This window comes from Haplochromis burtoni, unplaced genomic scaffold (assembly GCF_018398535.1).
Source record: "Haplochromis burtoni strain Fernald_Lab_line unplaced genomic scaffold, NCSU_Asbu1 Contig_52, whole genome shotgun sequence".
Taxonomy (NCBI): Eukaryota; Metazoa; Chordata; class Actinopteri; order Cichliformes; family Cichlidae; genus Haplochromis; species Haplochromis burtoni.
The window spans coordinates 145,953-165,133 of record NW_024582413.1 but is presented as its reverse complement, the minus strand read 5'-3'; the positions used below and the strand labels follow the sequence as shown (position 1 = coordinate 165,133).

Below are 19,181 nucleotides of genomic sequence, written 5' to 3'. Positions count from 1 at the left end.
TCTATCACTTCAGAAAAGAAGGTCAAATTTGCATCCTGAAGGAAATTAGGCTCGCGCTTGTATTCTTATTTTGCTTAGCTAATGGGACGCCTGGAGAGGCCTCCAACTGTTAACACAGGAATCATACACTCGCATATGTTTTCACTCTGTTATTCGGATTAAAGACACATTGCCATTGCTTATAGTAAAGAGGAAAGTTAACAGAAACACACTGGACTGTTAGTTTTCACTCTGTAAACTCAGGGCGGTGGGTGGGTGGGGGTTTTGGATATACAAGAACTGTACAAAAACAAACCCTTCATGGCAAAAACCTACATGTGAATACCTGCTGCTTTAAGGATGACATTCTGCTCACAGACGGCACATACAGACAGAATTGAAAGCAGCGGCGGCAGCAGAGTATCCTGAAAGGAGATGCCCAAAGAAGGAAGCAGAGAGGGGATCAAAGCAACGAGCGATTCACAAGGAAATGAAAAAACAAGAAAGCTTCAAATTCGGAAGAAGCCAGAGAAGAAGAAAAAGGTACTACTCTATTAATAAGAACTGTGACACACACAGTCACACACAGAGAGGGAAAAAGACCAACAAAGAGTAGAGAAGAGAAGGAAGCCGGAAGAGATATGAGTGAGAATAATGAAGCTCAATGTGTGCAGAGTTAGAGTTGAGTTTGAGTACATCTGAATTCATGCAAACGTTCAGCCAACAGAACACAACTGCTGTGTATTTGCCTGAGCAAGTAAGGCTTCAGTCACATCAGCCTAGAGACTGATCAGCGACCCCCTTTTAACCCCAGGTTGCTAGGGAAAAATGTCTATTTCCTGCTCAGCTGGTGAGTGGTTGTTGGCTGATGCTATGTGAAATAGGTCACAAAGAGATATACAGTCTGGAAAACCTCCTTGCCATTGCTTTGGTTGCAAAAAGACTGCCAAAGTTACCTGTAGTTTGCATGGAAAATGCCAATTTATCTGCAAACATTCTTTCACCAGTTGTTAATACAAATTTTTCCCTAGCGGCGGCAGTTATCAGGGTGTTGCAGAGGTGACCATATCCCAGCAAACTAAATGTTGTGCTCTACTCTTCTTACGCTCATGTATTTCTTCTTTCATCCAAAAACAGCTTTCTCAAAATTTTAGTCCATATCTGGTAATCATTTTTGGATTTCACCTTTAGTTTGGCGCCTTTGATTTTGAGCAATCAGCCATTTTTTTAAGCTTTTGTGTCTCACATTCCTGAGCCACATTCCTTTGTTTGATTTCACTTTCAAATTAAATCCATATATCTGGATTAAATATGGGTTTCTTTGCTCTAAAATTAAAAGAAAGAAAAATAAGGGACCCAAATTTTTTAAGTTTGCAAACTCCATAGTGTAGTAGTTTACACTTCCACCAGACAAGGATACACAAACCCCTCAATGTTACATTAGGACGGGCATCTGGGATAAAAACTTTCCCAAATCAAACAAGAAGGTACAAACTGTAGTGACCTCCTTGTAAATAAGGGTCTGTAACAGCTGGTCACCCATCAGAATCAGCTGATTCTTTCTTTACAATACTTTTAGCATATCTAATGATATTTAAGAGAATATGAATATTTTGGGAGGTGTAGGTTGAAATTTGCTGCTTTTCGATTAGCCTTAGTTGTCCCAGCTTTCTTTGACAGATTGGCAGCCTGTCTAGGATGTACCCCACCTCTTACCTATAGCAGCTGGGATAGGCTCCAGGCTCCCCACAACCCACAACCATCACCCTGAAGTGGATAAGTGGAAAAAAAGATGGATGGATGTCAAAATTTGAAGCTAAAACTTGGCTATTTTTTTTTTAGCAAGGATGTTTTTTTCTCTTCTGACTGTAGTTTCTTGTTAAGTGTTGAAACCCGAATACAAGCAGCATCAAGCTACTGATTTAAAGCTGCACAATAACAAAGTGAGACAACATCTCAGAGTAATGTTACACACAAAACCAGCAAACCAAATAAATCGTATGACTAGGATTATCCATTGAGAAAATCTAAGCGAATATGTAAACAGAGACGATGTTGTGCTCAACCACCAGGCATCAGGAAAACCACAGCGCTTTATCTTTTCCCAGCATCCTTAGCTCATTAGCCTCCTGATAATCTCTGTCCCATGATTTCGCCAGACTGTCAAAACAGCCTTCCCGTCTGAGACCGCTTACAAATAGCACGAAACACACCGTTGCTGTTGTTGTTGCGCGTGCATGCACACTGCAGCACTGCGGCCTGGGATGTTTGGGAAACAGAGATAGAGGTTAGTGAGTCAGCGCTCAACCTCCAATGACAAAACAGCGATCTACCGTGTGTGTGACCTGCAATTCACAGTTCATCAACTCACAACTGCAGCTTTGATGGACGGCACCTGGCCGGCTGTCATTTACAGTACAAACAACAGAGCAGCATTTCTGAGAAGTTAAATACAGTGAGCAAACATCATCTCACTAATAAGCAAACACAACTCTTCTTCTTTTTCTTCTTTGGATGCTTTAACATTTCGCATCACACCGAAAAAGAAAGTTACGTTAGCGCTCTTCAGCCATCACGTGTAATTGGAGATTCGTATCATGAAGACACACTGAAACAAAAATAAACACAATTTCTGATGTTTTCTAATCAGCCTGGTTGGTTGAAACTAAAAGGATTTTAATGGGCTCGTTATGCATCCACTTATGCAATCAGTGCAAATGGTGCATATTATATGATGAGAGGGAGAAGTTGGGTGGTTATATGGAAGTTATGGAGGAACAACCTCTTTTTCTTTCCTATTTCTTTACCTTTCAGTGCTTCCCCTCACATGACTCATCGGGATTCTCCCGATTTTGTTATCTTCCCTTTTTCTTTACCCTTCCTCCACCCTAGTCTCTCTCACATTCCAGTGCAATCCCCGCTGTTTGCAAAAAGAAAAAAAAAAAAAAAAAAAAGAAGTGCACAGCTGATGAGAGCAAGATGCATCGCTCCATATAGTGTTCTGCAAACACACACTCGCTCTTAAGACAGCTCTCTCTTTGCAAAAACAGAACATGTGCAAGAAAAGTAGAACTGTGCACAGTCGACACCGAGACGAAACAACATGCAGGATCAGATGATTTGAATGTGAATCAGTTACACAGGAGCCCTTGGTTAACCCTTGTGCCCCCCTGCTGCACACAGTGACAGGCGTTCCCGCCTGCCTCTTTAGCCTCTTTACTGGGGGCCAAGTGTGTGACGAGTGGGGCCCCTAACCTCTGAACCTTGACCCTGAGTCAAACCTCACCCTGAGCTGCTGCCTTCAGACTGATCCTGCAAGCAGATACAGACAGAGTCAAGTCTGCATTTCCAAACAAGACCTGGCGTGCTCTTCATTCTTCAATATGTCAACAATAAACCCCTCATGCAATGTAATGTGCTGTACAACAGCCTCATATTTTCCTTCGCAGAAACAACACTTCGAGACACACACCAACACAGCGTCTTTGTAGGCACAAATACAAAGAGGTACTGACGCATGCCAGACCATCGACAGGCTGAATCTAATTAGCTCTCATCTGTTTCTGAGAGAGAGGCTTTGTTTTACACCAAACCTCCCACCGCCTGCCAGTCAGACGCCACAGGAAAATCTCCCAGTTGAGGCACAACACAGGCCGAGCGTGCCCTGCAAGAGAAGGGCTAGGTAGGTATGAGATCCGTCACTTTTCACCCAGCAGAGCGTCTCACCAGTGTGTAAATAATTAGAAATTCTCTTAATTCTTTGGCCAGTTTCAGAAAACAGCAATGCCTCCCAGGAAGCACAAATATCAAGTTATTTGATTATGATGGTTTATATACAAACTTGAGTTCCACTTCCATTAAACTTAACCAAGTAGTTTTGGGCATCTAAACCTACCCGCTGAGTGAAACTGAACATAAATAGCGAGTGAAAGCCCAATAACAAAGCACAAAACACAAACAGGAAGTGATCTGCAGACTTATGACTTGTGCTATCCTGTAGTTCTTTAAAAATGAACTCTTATCCCTCACTGTCCAGTGCTGCTGAGGCTCTGCAGCAAGAGATCTTGTGGATCTCTACAACTCCCATAGCACCGGGACAGAACAGCAGTATCTGCATCCTGGGATGAGAACATGCACACCCTATAAAAGTCCTCACCTTTCATCCACGGCATAATAAACAGATACAAATGTAAAATTTTTAAAAACAAAACTAAACCAATTACTGATGCTTAACCGTGGCAGAGAGAAATGCAGACTGGCTGACTACCTACAGGAAGATCAATAAGGAGCCATTAGTAGCAGAAACACGCCTGCTTTGCAGAGCTACAACAGCTGCTCCCCTCGTACCACAGCAAACAAGGTCAATGATGACTGATGTCCTTCGCCTACCTTTATACCGGCTGGCCCATGTTTGTACAACATCAAGGACTTCCTCATGCACACATGGGGGAGAAGGCCAAATTAAAATTCTCCCAGAGCTAGTTTTCAGACTGGCCTCAATGCCAAAAAGCATCTGTGCGTGTCTGTTGTGTGTACGTTTCATGCACCTGCGCACAGATTATGAGTTTTAGGTGTAACTCTGACCCTTTAAGTAGGATGTAAACAAGCAGGAGTGGCTAATTTTGCAAACACCTGTGTGCTTGACTGTGTCTGAGTGTCATTAACATGTGTCAACACACACACAGACTCACAGGGTTAATAACTGTGGATGTGAGGTGTGAGAGCAGCGGTGCAGCTGTTGTCTCTGGGCTAGAGGAATGCAGCAGGGGTGACGGCGGAGGGGAGGAGGTGTGAGGTACGAACTGACTGATGTAGGATGGTCCATTCAATTTAAGTGATTTTTTTTTAATACAGCACCAAATCTTAACAACACATCCTGCAATAACACAGAGAAAACACAAACTTTACTTTACAGTGTGCTCTGTGTAGCTTCGCCGATATTTTGGGTACTGCTTGATTCTGTGGACAATCCTGTCCCATAATGCAATGCACAATACAAGCAAAGGAATTACTTTCGTGGCTGGAATAACAAAAACAAAAGGTGCACAACAATCGTGGAACAGCTTTAATGAGAGATTAATGCATTTTGGGGCTTTTTTTGTATAGTTTCCTGACTTGGCTTATCTTTTGACTCCACTGTTAACAATTGAATCGCTATATTAAACAATTTAATTGCAATATATGGTGTAATAAAGAAATATTCACAGCTTATATGTCGTATTAGCCTATGAGTTGGAGTATTAGTACATTGCAGCTGATCCTAAACATTTTTGTTTTACCATCCTCAAAATGAAACAATGTAACCAAATGACTAAAAGTACAAATATCGATACGATAATGTCATCCTATCACTTCCTCAGTACGAATACTTTGGATCCAAATGTGGATATTAAAACTTGAAGGTCCTGTTAGCAGATTCACCTACAGATGTGACTCTGCTTCATGGTGGCGGTGACACTTACCACCTGTTTGACGGTAAAGTGAACCAACGTTTACTTTAACAGTACAGAGCAGTGAATGAAAGCAAAACATTTTTTGGAAAATGCATATTTTGTAAAATAAAAAAAGAAGTCCAAGAAAGCCTAACCGTTTTGAAAATCTGTAAAATAGTCAGCACTGCAGCATCTGCTGTGCGATGTGCCTACTACGTGGTGAGGCCATCTGCTAATGATCACTGAAATGCTTTCCTCTGCAGCCTCTTACAGCTGCTTTCAGTTAACGTTGCCTTGACCAGGAGCTGATCCTGGACCTGCAGACTGTTCTGTGGTCTGAGGTCTGCAGCCTCTCTGAGGTGGTTGTCCTGTGATCCACTGCCTCTGCCAGAAGAGGTTTTCTCTGAGGCAATGAGCAACTTCTGAGACTGGACCTCAGTGTGATAACTGTCTCCAGATCGGTAGAGAGAACTGAAGGATTTGCACATAATAACAGCTACAGGGTGATGCTGCGTTAGTCTGCAGTGTATCAGTGAACAAACACAGGCGTGCCGCAGGGACAAACGTGAGCTTTAACATCGACCAGCTCAAGGCAAGATTTTCATAAAAGTGCTCTCATGTTTCCCATCATCAATATATTCCAGCATCACGTGGCACAATGCAGCATTAGACATCAGGAGTGCCGCTCATCCTGCCCTCTTCCCCCTCCCTGCTCTCCGCTGCCGGTATCGATCTCACCCGCAAACGCTGCACTGCTACATTAGAGCAGAACTGCTAACAACATTAAACCAGTCCCACTGGACAACATCATAACTGCTCTCATCACACAGACACTTTCCACCCTTCCTCTTCTCTGTGCTCGAATGTTGGAGGAACACACAAAGCCTGATTCACTTTGCGCCTCATTTTGACAAATTAGACATTTTATTAGATTCTAGTGTCATCCTGCATCTCGCTAAGGAATAATGTTCAATTGTGCGCTTGCCAATACTCGGGCAAGAGAGGAGAACAATCCCGATCATTTCCATCTGTGCTGATGGATGTATGCGACTCATTTCCTGCACCATCGCATTAAAAAATAAATAAAAAAAAAAACACTGCTAAAAAGAAGAGCAGGGTGTTGGCTGAAGCACAGGGTTTAGAACAGATCAGGGACTGAAATGAGACGAGCTGAACTCAGCACAGAAGCCTCTGCAACAAGAGACAGCTAAGGCAGTCTTTCTGGGGGATATCAAACCCTTTGAATTTTATGAGTTCCTGTTCATTTCAATTACAGTTTTATGTGGGAACACGCACGGCATCAAAGTGTTTCATGTTTTACTGTGATACTACATAACAGATAAAAGTGAATTCAGTGGGTCTGAAGGGGCTTTCGCAGCTCTGTTGCAGTGACATAAAACAGCAGAGGCTCAATCAATGTGCGACCACACAAGAGGAAGTGTTGCTCTTTGCTGGAGGTGATAAACTCTGCAAGAACAGAGAGGAGGGAAAAAATGTAGAGCCGAGCTATAAAAACAGACAAATTCCTAATTACAGCAAGACTGAGTGACTGCGGAGGTTGATTCCTTCAGAGCAATATTGCAACACACGGCAGAGACACTGGCAAACGTAACCTCGTCACCCTGTCAAACACACACAAAGATGAATGAAATTTACCAAAGAACAAAAGCAAATATCTGCTATTTCAGGGAGATAAGGACCCTCAGAGGTTAAATCTGAGCAGACACACACAGCACCCGGCCAGTAAACCGAACGCAGCTGTGTAGATCAGGAATGCACAAGTTGTTTTTCTTATATTAATCTGTAGTCCGCATTGAGCCGGCTTTAAAAATGCATGCACACTTGGTGCCATGGGAGTTTGATCTGGGATCACTGGGTTTAGGAAATAGTAAGACAGGTTTTTCGCTCTGAATTCATTCATAGAAATAAATAAATAATATTTAAAGACAATGTCATTTTTCAACATACAAGGTTAATGTCAGCTTTTCAACCCAAATAACATTTTTTTCTAAACTAAACCAAGTAGTTTTTGGTGTCTGAATCTAACTGCTGAGTGGAAGTTAACATAAATAGCAACACAAAGTGCAAAACACAAACCAACCAAACAGAACATGAACTGCAGTCTTCTGACTTGTGCCACCTAATGTGGATCCTGTAGCTCTTTAAACGTGAACTCTTGTCTTTCAGTGTCCAGTACAGCTGAGAGAATCTGTACAACTCCAGCACCGGGGCAGAACAGCAGGGATGAGGTACTGCTGAGAGGGCTCGGAGCCTCGTGTACTTAGCAAGCTTAGAGAGTGACAGCGGAGGTTGATGATTTCAGAGCAATATTGCAACACACAGCAGAGATACTGGCAAACATAACCTCGCCACCCTGTTAAACACAAAGATGAATGCAATTTACCAAAGAACAGGAAATATCTGCTAGTCCTGCATTTTCACCGTGGAGCCATATCACACAAGATGATAAGGACCCTCAGAGGTTAAATCTGAGCAGACACACACATGCAAGCAGACCTCTCCTCTCACATCATGACTTCACTATGAGTGCTTCAATGCACAGCTCCAGAGCCACACCAACAGACATCCAGAGCATTGCTCAGGAGAAGAAAAAAAAACAACTTACCATTGCATGTATATCTCTGCAGGCTTAAAACAGCTGCTGTAAGTGAGTGATGGTGGCTGCGGTATCTTGTGATGCTTATTGAGACCAAGTCACACCTTTCCCATCTTCTCATTTACTGTTACACCACCACTTCGTGTGTCAGCAGTCATCTCCCACCACTTTACAGCTTATTTGTAACAGATTAAAAGCAGCAGACCACCAGTTTTGATTAAAGGTAGCATCCCCTGATGGAGCTAAATCAATTAAGACTCCCCATGCAGCCAAATCCGCGTGATTAATATGTTTGATTTATGAGGAGAAGCTCGATACTAGTGGAGGAGTGACGCACCATCCCCATTTGGGACGTCCCGTCTGGACTGACAGCTCCTCCGCGTCCCGATGCAGTCCAGACGCGGACAAAAGACTGAACCCACCGGGCGTAAAATGGGACGTTCGCTTTCGTAAAGCGGCTGATTAAATTCATTTCTTTGCGCACCACTTGCGTCCACAGCAGCGACGCAAAAGCTGCAGAAAAACTCTGATCAAACACTTAGTTTCTGTACAGTATGACTGTGAGTGTGTGTGTACACAGTGGCTATGTAAACTACAGTTAATCCTCTTAGGAAATCACGCTCTCTGACCGGCCCGAGCGCGCACCGCTCCACAGCGCAATATGTCCAAGTATCAATACCTCTAACGACAAGTAAGGAGCAGGACCACACTGTCAGCTCGGCGTACTTACGTGGTTCTCAGAGTAGGGAGGTATTCCAACAAGGCAAAAAGCAACTCCATTCATTGGACAGCAGAAACTGTTTGGCTGCAACGAGGAGAGGCAGATTTGTTGCCGCACAGGCAGACGGGGAGCTCTGAGGGTAACAATGCTCCAAACACAAACTTATATATTCGACACTTTTCCAGCTTCCTTCCTCCTAGAAGGAAAAAAACAACTCCCAAGTCTTTTCCCGTTGTTTGGGGCAGTCCGGTGCGCTGCCCCTCCGCCTCCTCCTCCTTTTCTTCTCCTTCTTCTTCCGGCAGACCGCATCAGTTGTACATATCTAAGTCCCTGCGAACTCGCCCTGCCTGGAAACTGACTGTAGCGGCATCAAAATACAAAGAGGGGGTGCACAGGAAGCCAAGAGACTCCGCCTTCAAAGTAAAGCTGGAGAGAGGAATGTGTCCAAATTCCCAAATTCAAAGAAACAACTTCCAAAAGAAAAATATTTCTGGAAGCTGTAGATAAACATTAGTGCTGTAGTCATTTATCGTAAGATTTAACAGTATATTTTTATTCGCTGGGGGGGGGAGGCAATTTTGGACTTGCCATCAATAGAAATGCTCTAAACGTGGAGGAGTTTGAGAGAAGGTATCTAGTCGATTTAAAGCCGTTTTTAAGCTTTTATGGTTGCTATCTGCACCGGAAGTGAGCTGTTTTAGAGTACTAAACTTCACACGGAGAGAGTCAAATTAAATGAGGGTGCGTTGGATAAATCTGTGCGCTCCGCCCTGCAGACGCGAAGCATGCGGGCTCCCTCTGGCTGTGCGCTGAACGAGAGGAGGGCTCCAAGCCAAAAGCACACCCAACACAGCTCTGATCGGAGTACCTTAGAAACTGAATTCGAGTACTGTGAAAATGCAAAAGCAGTATAAAAGTCACTGTGTCACAATAATTATCGGTGAAATTAAAAGTGAAACTGCGTCTTTATCCCCGGTTGAGACCTGACAAACTAGATCTAACCAGTGTTGTATTCTTATATGCAACACTTTTATGCTCCATCATTTTGATGTGGTGCTATTTTAAAAAGTTTTATGTCCTACTAAATATTCAATTCACTGTATAAAGATGGACTTAAATTTAAACGCACTCCTATAATCTGGAAAGTGACTGTAAATGTATAGTTATTACACATTGCTTTATATTTTGCTTTCGAGGAGCCAGACCTTCTTGTAACTTTTACAGTGGCCTTGAACAACAGTTCTCCAGGCTTTCAAGTTTTCCTTTTGGCTTTCCAGCTGCCATTTCAGTCACTTTCAGTCCACTCCTTGTAACTGAGGAATTTGTTGTTGTTTGTTAAACCACTTATCGCTGACCTATGAAGTATAAAAACAAAACATACAATATAAACATCCTATTTCTTTGCTGAACCTATGAAATGTCAACAATATCACAGTCTGACACAGTCTGTCCCTTAAAATGTCTAAAACGTAAACTACAGTAGGCACTACAAGTATTTGTCTGACTCTACATTACGTCTTATTGATTAAATTGTACTGTGAATGTTGTCATAAGGGAACCAAATCACCTCTGTAACCCAAGGTGACGTGTTCAAACCCACAAAATACTCACTTTATTCAACAGAGCTCAATTAAACAGCAAATATTCAGATTTAGATAAAGAAATGAGTGAGTCAGTTTCTGGCATTTTGCTTAAACAAATAGTTAGCTGCCTAATCATCATAGATCACACAGAAAAGCAACGTCCCAATGTGTATTTACTGTAAAATTAACCACAGGGTTGGGAAAACAATGCATTAGGTATAATTTCAGGAGTAGCAAGAATCTCGGGAATGTGGATATGACAGGAAAAAAAGGCTAAAGAAAGCCTGAAAGGATAATTCATTGATAGCTGTTCTAATTCTTTTCCCACCCAGAGCAGTCTGTGTATTCTCGGAAAAGTGTTGAGATTTGTATTTTTGGATGCAGTTCATGTGAATCAATAGATGTAGTCAGAGGAAGTTTACTCATAAGTACAAAAGGAAGTGTAGTCTGCCGCCAGGAGGATACAGTGTAACTACATATGCTCCATGGCATCATATAAAGTGCAAATAAAAACTTCAGCACGAGCTATGGATAAAAAATAAATACAATTTTTTTAAAAAGAAGATAAAATTGTTGAGACTGGGGTCTTTGGCTGCTGTGATGACTCAAAGCTAGGGGTGGGGGGCGGACCCATGTGGCTGCTATTACTCTGAAGGGGTATGAGTATCAGGGAGCCACTTCAAAACCTCCTTGCCTGTGAGGAAACCAACTGGAATCATAGTGGGAAAAAGCCGCTTACGGGACTCTTCCCACGCCAAGAGCCACAGCTGCCAATTCAGCTTTCATCTCTGCATGTCTGCTCAGTCTCCATTCATGGACTCCAACCTCTGCTTCAAGCCTGCCTGGAGACACACAATCCCTGCCAAAAGCTTACAGGGGACACTCTTTGAAAGCCAGAGCTATGACCTTCACTCATCCCTCATTTGACACAGACAATTACCATATGTGTCCTAAATCCACCCCCAGGTTACACATCTACAGCGGTCAGAGTAGTTTCAGTGAATATCAGATTGTCTGTAAATCCACCATGGCGGAGCAAGAGACTTAGCTGGAGTATCCCCGTCTTAAGGTGGGAGAGAAGGGCAGATGGTCTCCGAGAGTAAGAAGGGTAATGGTGCAGACGGTCTGGTTCACAAAGCTTGGTTTCTGGTGTGGGGAAAGGGGGGTTTCATGGAGTGTGAGGGATGTGCAGCTGGACACTTTATATCTTAACTCTGACCTGGGATCAGGATCTAACTCTGCAGCCTCTTTCTGCGGTCAGTATGTTTTTAATTCAAGCAATCGGAGGCATAAATCAGTCTTTGCCGTGACATTCTTCTGTGGGAAGAGCGATCCTATGTTGGAGACCCCTCCTGAGTTGGGGCTTGTCCACATCTTATCCCATATTGCATGCAGATCCACAGTCACGCAACACATTAATTTCCCTGTCAGGCAAGCAAAATGGGCTTTCTATTATTGATGGCTGCTGGTAGGCTGAGAGTAAAGAGGTGCAGCAAGGGAGGGAGGGGGAGAGAAAGATTTGTGTACTTGAGGTGCTGTGTGTTATATCTGAGCAGGTGGCTATAAAAGGTTGTTGTTGAAGGACAGGAAGGAGTAGTAAGTGCAGGCAGAAGAAAGCGTTTTTTTCTCCTGCACTTGACGGCTAACACATCCCTGAGTCGGGCTTACTCACTGACACACATCCTCAGGCGCTGGGTATGTCCCCCACGACTGACTGAGTAAGCCCCGATCTGTGACTGTGATGTGAGGCGACACCCCTCCCTCCCCAATCTCTTTCCCTCGAGGGTCAGCTGGGGATGAGCAGAGAGCATCCAGAGCCTCTCCTCAGCCGTTACATAATCGCGCACACAGCCCGACGCCTTGTGGGACCAACCCATAAACAACCATCATCCTATTTGCTCGCTCGACCGCTCCCCCACCCCTCAACTCCCGCCTCCCTCCGCTGGCCCGACGCTGCCTGGCTGAGGCTGTAAAGGCGGCAGGACGGATGGATGGAATGGTGGGTGGGCATTCCTCATACCATTCTAGGCCACCTCGCACAGCTTGTGCAATAGGATGCTACTATTCATTGTTATCACTCCATTTATTCCAAGCTAACCCCGCCCAGTCCTCACGCCCAAGGCTTCTATCTCCTAATTCTTTCATATCTCCTCTATTTCACTTCACTTCCCCTAAGTTACTGTGCCCAGCCTCTCAGTAAATGTCCGTAACGCCCTCTGCACACGCTTACTTCATGTCTGAGGAGTCTAGTTGCCAGAACTTCTCAACATCGTTCTCCTTAAGCTTCTACAGAGTCGCTCTATATCCGTCTCCTTGATACTGTTGCATTTAACGATGGTACTTGGAGGGTTTTCCTACTGCTAAGAGCCAAAAGGAAACATTGTGGAAATCCTGCCAAGGTACACTATCTCCCACTCGCTTTCAAATCTATTATAAAGAGTAACCGTCTTTAAATCCTTGTTTCAAATGTAATAAAAGGCTGATTAACATGTTCTCGGTTTGATAGCGTGAAACATGACCTAAAAATTGACCTCCCATATGCTTACGATGTAGTAATTCTCTCAGCTGCTCATTGCTAAGCACATCTGAACATATGTGAGCGTGTGATTGCAACGTGGGTGTCAAAGATGAGAAAGAGACAGGTTGAAATATTTATGTATGTGTGAGTAAGATGTAGTTATGAAAGCAATTCTGCTGTATGTCTCACTCTGAGACATAAAAGCTCCCGTGGCACTCCTTTGAAGGGTGTTATGGGAAGTTTGAGAGGGAGTGCGGTGACCCCATGGATTCCAACCAGAGCCATGACCCCCACACCCCCGCCCCCACCCCCGCATGACAGAGGAGTCCTCTTTGTCTGGCCGGACAACTGGCACGAGAGGAGGAAACAGCTGACCAGGCAGCTTAAACGGACAGAGAGGGACTGTAACTGTACCGCATACCGCTACATAAATAAAAGTAGTTAAACACCGAGCCTGAATTGCAGCCTTTGCCGCAGCTTTTGTAATCGCTTGATGCTGTGCCAAGCGACTGAACCCCATTCAGAAGATGCTTTCTATTCACGCTACACTGATTTCTAAGAGCTTCATTTACAAAATGATGCAGACCTTTCATTTGTGCTTTTGGATTTTGTAGCCATTTTGCAGCACTTGGTTTCCATTTATTTCTGCATGCTTAAAGAGATTGACACGGATGAATGTGACGTCATTTGTAAGTGGTAACGGGGTTTACAGGAAGGTTAACAGGGAAAGTGTTAGTAATGTTTTTATTAATATGGATAAGCATATATAGACTAAGATTGTGCAATGGTCATATTTCAGTTCCCAAAAGTTGCAAGCTATTCCCTTTTCTCTGCTCATTTCCTGTCATTCTGTACTGTGCTTGTCGAAAAATAATAAACAGCCGTTTTCCCAAATGAACTTCAACTCTGGGAGAAACATTGTTGCCCTTCCTCACATCAGAAGATAGTCTGCTTCACACTTGTTCTCACTATTAACCTGCTCAATTTGAATTCACTATTAGACGGACCAAGTAGGTAACATCACAGGTATTTTGGGAACTAGGTGCTAGGGATGGAGCGTAGTCACGACTGTTGAATTACCAGTTCGTTTGATGCCCCTCTGTCAGGTAATGCCCAGAAAGCTTTAGGTTTACACCAAGAGCAGAGGGAACAACAGCTTGGCACACTGAAAGCTCATTGTTTTGTTTTGTTTTTTGTAGCTATGGTCAGTAACGAACCTCCTTGATATTATAACATAGCATGTACTCTTTTCCTTGTTTCTCTATTGACCTGTAGGCCTCCCTCACCCATCTCTACATTTCACTGTAATCCCCACTCGCTCTTGCAGCTGCCTCGCTCATTCCTCTATAAACAACTAAAGGCCTGTGGGCACCCAATCTGCAAAGGTAGAGACAGGTTAGGCTCAGAGCTTTTGTTGCTGGAGCAGACATTGAGCTGGGTGTAGGATGGAGAGAGTGACTCATTGCAGACACACACACACATGCAAGCCACACACTACTGCTAGCCTGGGGTTTACACTGGACATGCTGATACGCCATATAGTGCACGATCCAGTTTCCAAAAAGAACCCTTTGTATCAAAGATAGAGGTTTATGGGTTTTTATGCATATAAGCCTTTTGTAAAGAGAGTTTAAGTCCCATCTTCCTGTACAAGCTTATACATTATCTCATCTCTACTCATGAACTGCTGGACCTCAACTTCTTGGAGTTTTCTTTTTGATACAGAAGCAGGCCTTAACATGGAGACAGCTGATAAGAACAGCCATGCGGGAGTGTTTGAGATAAAGGAACAAAGAGAAGGAAATGCCCAGAGTCTAACAAGAAGACTAATCGATGTTCAGGTGTTAGTGTCAGTACACATGAGTGGAGAATTAGCATCCTGAGATCGCCAGTGTGTCTCCCCATCAATTTATTCCTCAAAGTTCCAGACAAATACAAAAAACAACAAGGGCTGAAATAGCTTCCAGGGGTTTCCACTATTTCTATAAATGGCCACTGTTACTATAAATGCTTGGCACACATTCTTCAAAAGGACAACCTCTTCTTTTCCCTTAAATCTCTTCTGAGAGACAGAGAAATAAAATAAACAGACACTCATGGTTCCAGTAGCAGAGCACGGAGTTTCCTTCCTGCTGGCTGAATGTGTCTGCTGCCTCTTTACCTTTCACAGATCTTTTTCCTCTCTCTCATATCACTTCCTGTGGCATGAGGGAAAACAATGGCAATGAGCTCGGACGATGAGATATGTTTTCCAGTCGCATTCGGGAATCAGTGAGTGCAATATCATTCAACATGTTTGCACCAGATTTCTCTGCTGGTTACCGATGAATCAGTAGGATCCAGAAATAACTCGTATATTAATAGAATGACATAAGCTCCAGATCCAGAGGCAAATGTTTGTTCCTTATTTTCATACATTTATAAAAAGTCCTGTAACTTAACGTCACATGGTCACATCCTTAGACTTTAGTATTTTGGGCATCTTAGGACGACTATTTCCTTCTCCTAAAACATTTAGGGGATTAAAGTGTGTTTTGTCTTTGGATCTGAGTCTTTGAAGTTAATCCTCTGCCTTCACAGAAGCACTTATTACAAAAAGATGGAGCACGTTTTACCATAAATAACTCAGTTCAGAACAATCAAGCACCCCCAAGGTCTTCATAACTTATAATCTACAACACAAACATCATCAGACTTTCTGAAGCAGCAAGAAAAATCGTCTCAAGGACCTTACGGCCATGACAGATCTGCTTTGTGGTGCACATAAAGCCACACCTCTTGCAGTATATACAGTAAACTGAATAATCCCGTACGCTTGAAGGGATCATACCCTAATCCCAGCATTTCTCTGGCCTTAAAACTCAGAGATAAGTTTGTCTAGACATGGCCTTAAAGGAGGGTGTTCTCATTTCGGAGGAGACGTGAGACCACACAAGAGAAACGTTTTGACAGATTTCTAACCTTCAGAGAGGTCACCACTTTTTTAATATAAACATCTATAAGTGCTTAAAACAGTTGGATCACATGTGTTACATGCTTTTGTCACGTTTCTGAACTAAAGCCATAGACTGAGATAAAAGGAGGGGATTTGCTCACTTGTAAAATCTTTGAATTCAAAAGGAAAGTCAGCGCTGTTTTCCAAAACACAGATCACTAATAAAGATGTTGATCTACAAGTATTAACCATAAATCTGAGGATGAGGGCAGTGCTTTTTATAACAAACTGAGAAGTGACACTTTTTTCCTGCAGTGTTTAATGGCCAAGACAGAGAGGATTATATACTTTGCTCGTGGAATTAATGTAAATGTGCACCATCATCATTGTTAATAACAAAATAAGCAAACATCGTCTTATTCTAGGTTGGTTTCTGTAAAAGGATAACCATCTGTTCCTTTGCTGCTCACCACAGAGATTTCCCTAAATAGATAATCCTCGCTCCCAACCCTGAAAGATAGAAAATGAGCCACAGTGGCATCTGGATGCCACAAGGGGGCTCCATACCTACAAGAGATGGTGAGATACAGTATGAGGGTGGAGAATAAAAACAAAATTAGGTCCTTGCATGTATCTCAGATGAGTTTTTCATTTTATTCCCATCTATGGGGTTTCATGTGATTTAAAGTGATGACAAGGATTTTAATGAGCCCTAAAAATGGAAAGAAATATGTGGCCATGTGAGAAACGGGGAAGGGAACAGTTTATTCTGGACACGAGAGCCACAAAATACAACAAGAGAGTCTGAACTCATGATGTGATAGAGTCGGGTCATTGCGGTGAATGAAGGAGAATAGGCCAAGAGGTCAGCGGGTCATGAAGCTCAGGTCATTACTGATATGCTGCCGTGGCGCCCAGTAACTTTAGAGCATCCATTTAGCTTGTTAGATGATCAAAGTAATGAAACAGCAGCTGTTCATTACAGACTGACATACTCGTGCAGCACCTCAACCACTGAAGTCAGCTGCTCTGAGACTCAAGGATGACAGAGCAGGAGTGGGAATAGATAGGGAGTCGAAAACATGTCAAACTGATAACTGAGCACGCCAAACAGGCCCATTAGGTTAAATTGGACTCAAATGGCTTCCTAATTGGACGGTCTCCCAATGCAACCGATAAACCTCATTCCTCTGTTTTGGCTGGTTTATCCCTGCTCAGCTGCTCTCGTCCCGTGTCATCATCCTGCCGTTCCCTGACGTGGGCTGGACTGATGCAAAGTGCTGCTGACAGGAAGGGCTTTAGCCACACTGGCTAACCTTTGACCCCTGCGGGAGAACGCCCCCCCCTCCGCTCCTGCCATCTGCATTCATTGCTTGCCACTTAAGTGCATTGAGGTTGAGGTCCTAAGCTGAGCGGGAGATGTTTACTTGCTGGAGATGGGTGTCCTACTTTCTTTCACGGGACAATCTGTGCATTGTTTGCCTGCTGGCCTCGAACAGTTGGTTATCTCCAGCCTTAAAAATTCAACTGAATTAAGAACATGAGCCCTGTGCTAAGATACTCCACATGCACAAACAGCTCTTTATACCTGACATGAACATGATATTTACAATATATGTTTAAATGCATTTCTGCATTTTAAATGTCTTAAAAATGAGTTGAAAGGATTTCTGTGGAAAAATAGAGCCTAGAGAATAGATACAAATCTAAAATTTTCTCTTTGAAAAATCAACGAGCCGCTTCTTCTAGACTCCCTCAGAACAAGTTAATTTCTTTTGTATATTTAATCAAATTGTGCGAAATATTACCTTCATGTTATGATAAAATTACTGAGCTACATCTCTCAGTATAGACACAGAGGTGGGTCAAAAGCTCACACTTCTTCCAAGATGTTGGATGCCTAAAGGAAAAAGGCTAACAGTATGCTATTATGCACACATTTCATCATATTCAGGCTCAAAGGAAAGTTATAGAAAAAATCATGCTGGAAAAAAATCCGAATTTAAGCTTCGGATGGTGACGCTTAATGTTGATTTAAAATGGGTTTGGTGGCCGGCTTCTGTACATAAAAATTTACAAGAGATTGAAAATGCTGGAAATGATAAAACGACTTCTGTTTGTCTCTTCTGACTTCGGTCTATAGAGCTTCTTTTACTATGACAGCAATGTTTTTCATAGCTTTGATAAATATACTACAGCCACCCACCCATCAATTGATTTTCTTAATCACTTATCCAATTCAGGGTCATGGGTGGGCGGGGGGTGGATCCTAATCCAGCTGGCTGCCAGTCTTTTGCAGAGCTAACAATGAGAGCAGACCATTGTGCTGCTCCACATATAACTAACTGAAGCTGACTACAGGTTCTGAGAGGTTCTAGTTTAATTTTTTCCTTTTATAGATTTGGTTGATTTTACATGAAATGGAAGCCTGCATGAAAAGTTTTACACTGATAAGCATGTAGTAGTACTGGAGCCTTCTTGCTGCTGCAGAGACTGTGCATAATATGGCGACAGCCATTTTTACCATAAATGTCTGCAAGGAACTATGTACCTCTGTGAACTCTGCTTTCCTACAGCAGTGTGGATATATGTCATTGTAACTCCCCTCCACTCAGTGTTACAGAACTCATACTGAGACCAGAGAAGCTCTAAACATGGGTAAAAATATCAATATAAACACTGAATGACTGTATGAATGAATAGCATTAATCATCTTAGCAGAATGCAAAAACGCTGCTGACAAATTCTGGGTCTTTCACACTACTTCAACACACAGAAAACATAACCAGCTATAACAAGCATCCATAAGAGGATCTGCCGCCAGACAGAGGTCCCGACTCCTTGCTCTGATAGGTCAGGGTAGGTCAGAGCTGTTTTTGTGGCCGTGGTTTTAATATCACGTCTGGTGACTGTTCGATTTCAGCTTGGATGCAAGCGCACATTCAAAGTTGATCTTTAACAGTCTCTCACTGTTTGCTGCCCCGCGGTGAGAAATTCTTCAGAGTGCAAAGACTGAAGGGCTGTAGACAGGAGGCCTCGGGGTGCCATGGGCGGGACATCAGATTAGACCACCTGTTCTACCATGAAGCACACACACACACACTCCTTCTTTTTCTTTATCCATTCCTCTCACACATTTGTCTTTTACATTCTCTCTCACTATCTCATTTGTAACCTAATAAGACCCTTTCTTCCCTAACACGCACACACACAGGCACACACACTTTCACTCTCATAAAATATCTCCCTCCGTTGCTGCTTTGCCCTGAGCTAATTCTGACTGCATTCCATTTCAGTCACATCTATGGGAAACAGACAAAGCAATTTGCCAGATAACTCTGGCTGACAGCCACAGGAACTTACACACACACACACACACACACAGATATATATATA

At 43.1% G+C, this 19,181-nt stretch overlaps 1 protein-coding gene across 2 annotated transcripts in view; it reads right to left on the bottom strand.

The window, feature by feature from the left end:
• The window catches only part of arhgap23a (Rho GTPase activating protein 23a), a 66,921-nt gene that overhangs the window by 44,422 nt on the left and 3,318 nt on the right, over nucleotides 1–19,181 (bottom strand). The window contains exon 1 of one of the 2 annotated variants that reach the window (XM_005921893.2): nucleotides 8,759–13,119. The exons of the other annotated variant lie outside the window; for it this stretch is intronic. Coding sequence (XP_005921955.1) covers nucleotides 8,759–8,812 — 54 coding nt within the window. The 5' untranslated portion in view covers nucleotides 8,813–13,119. Of the gene's footprint in view, nucleotides 1–8,758; nucleotides 13,120–19,181 lie in introns of those variants that run through there. 2 annotated transcript variants of the gene reach the window in all.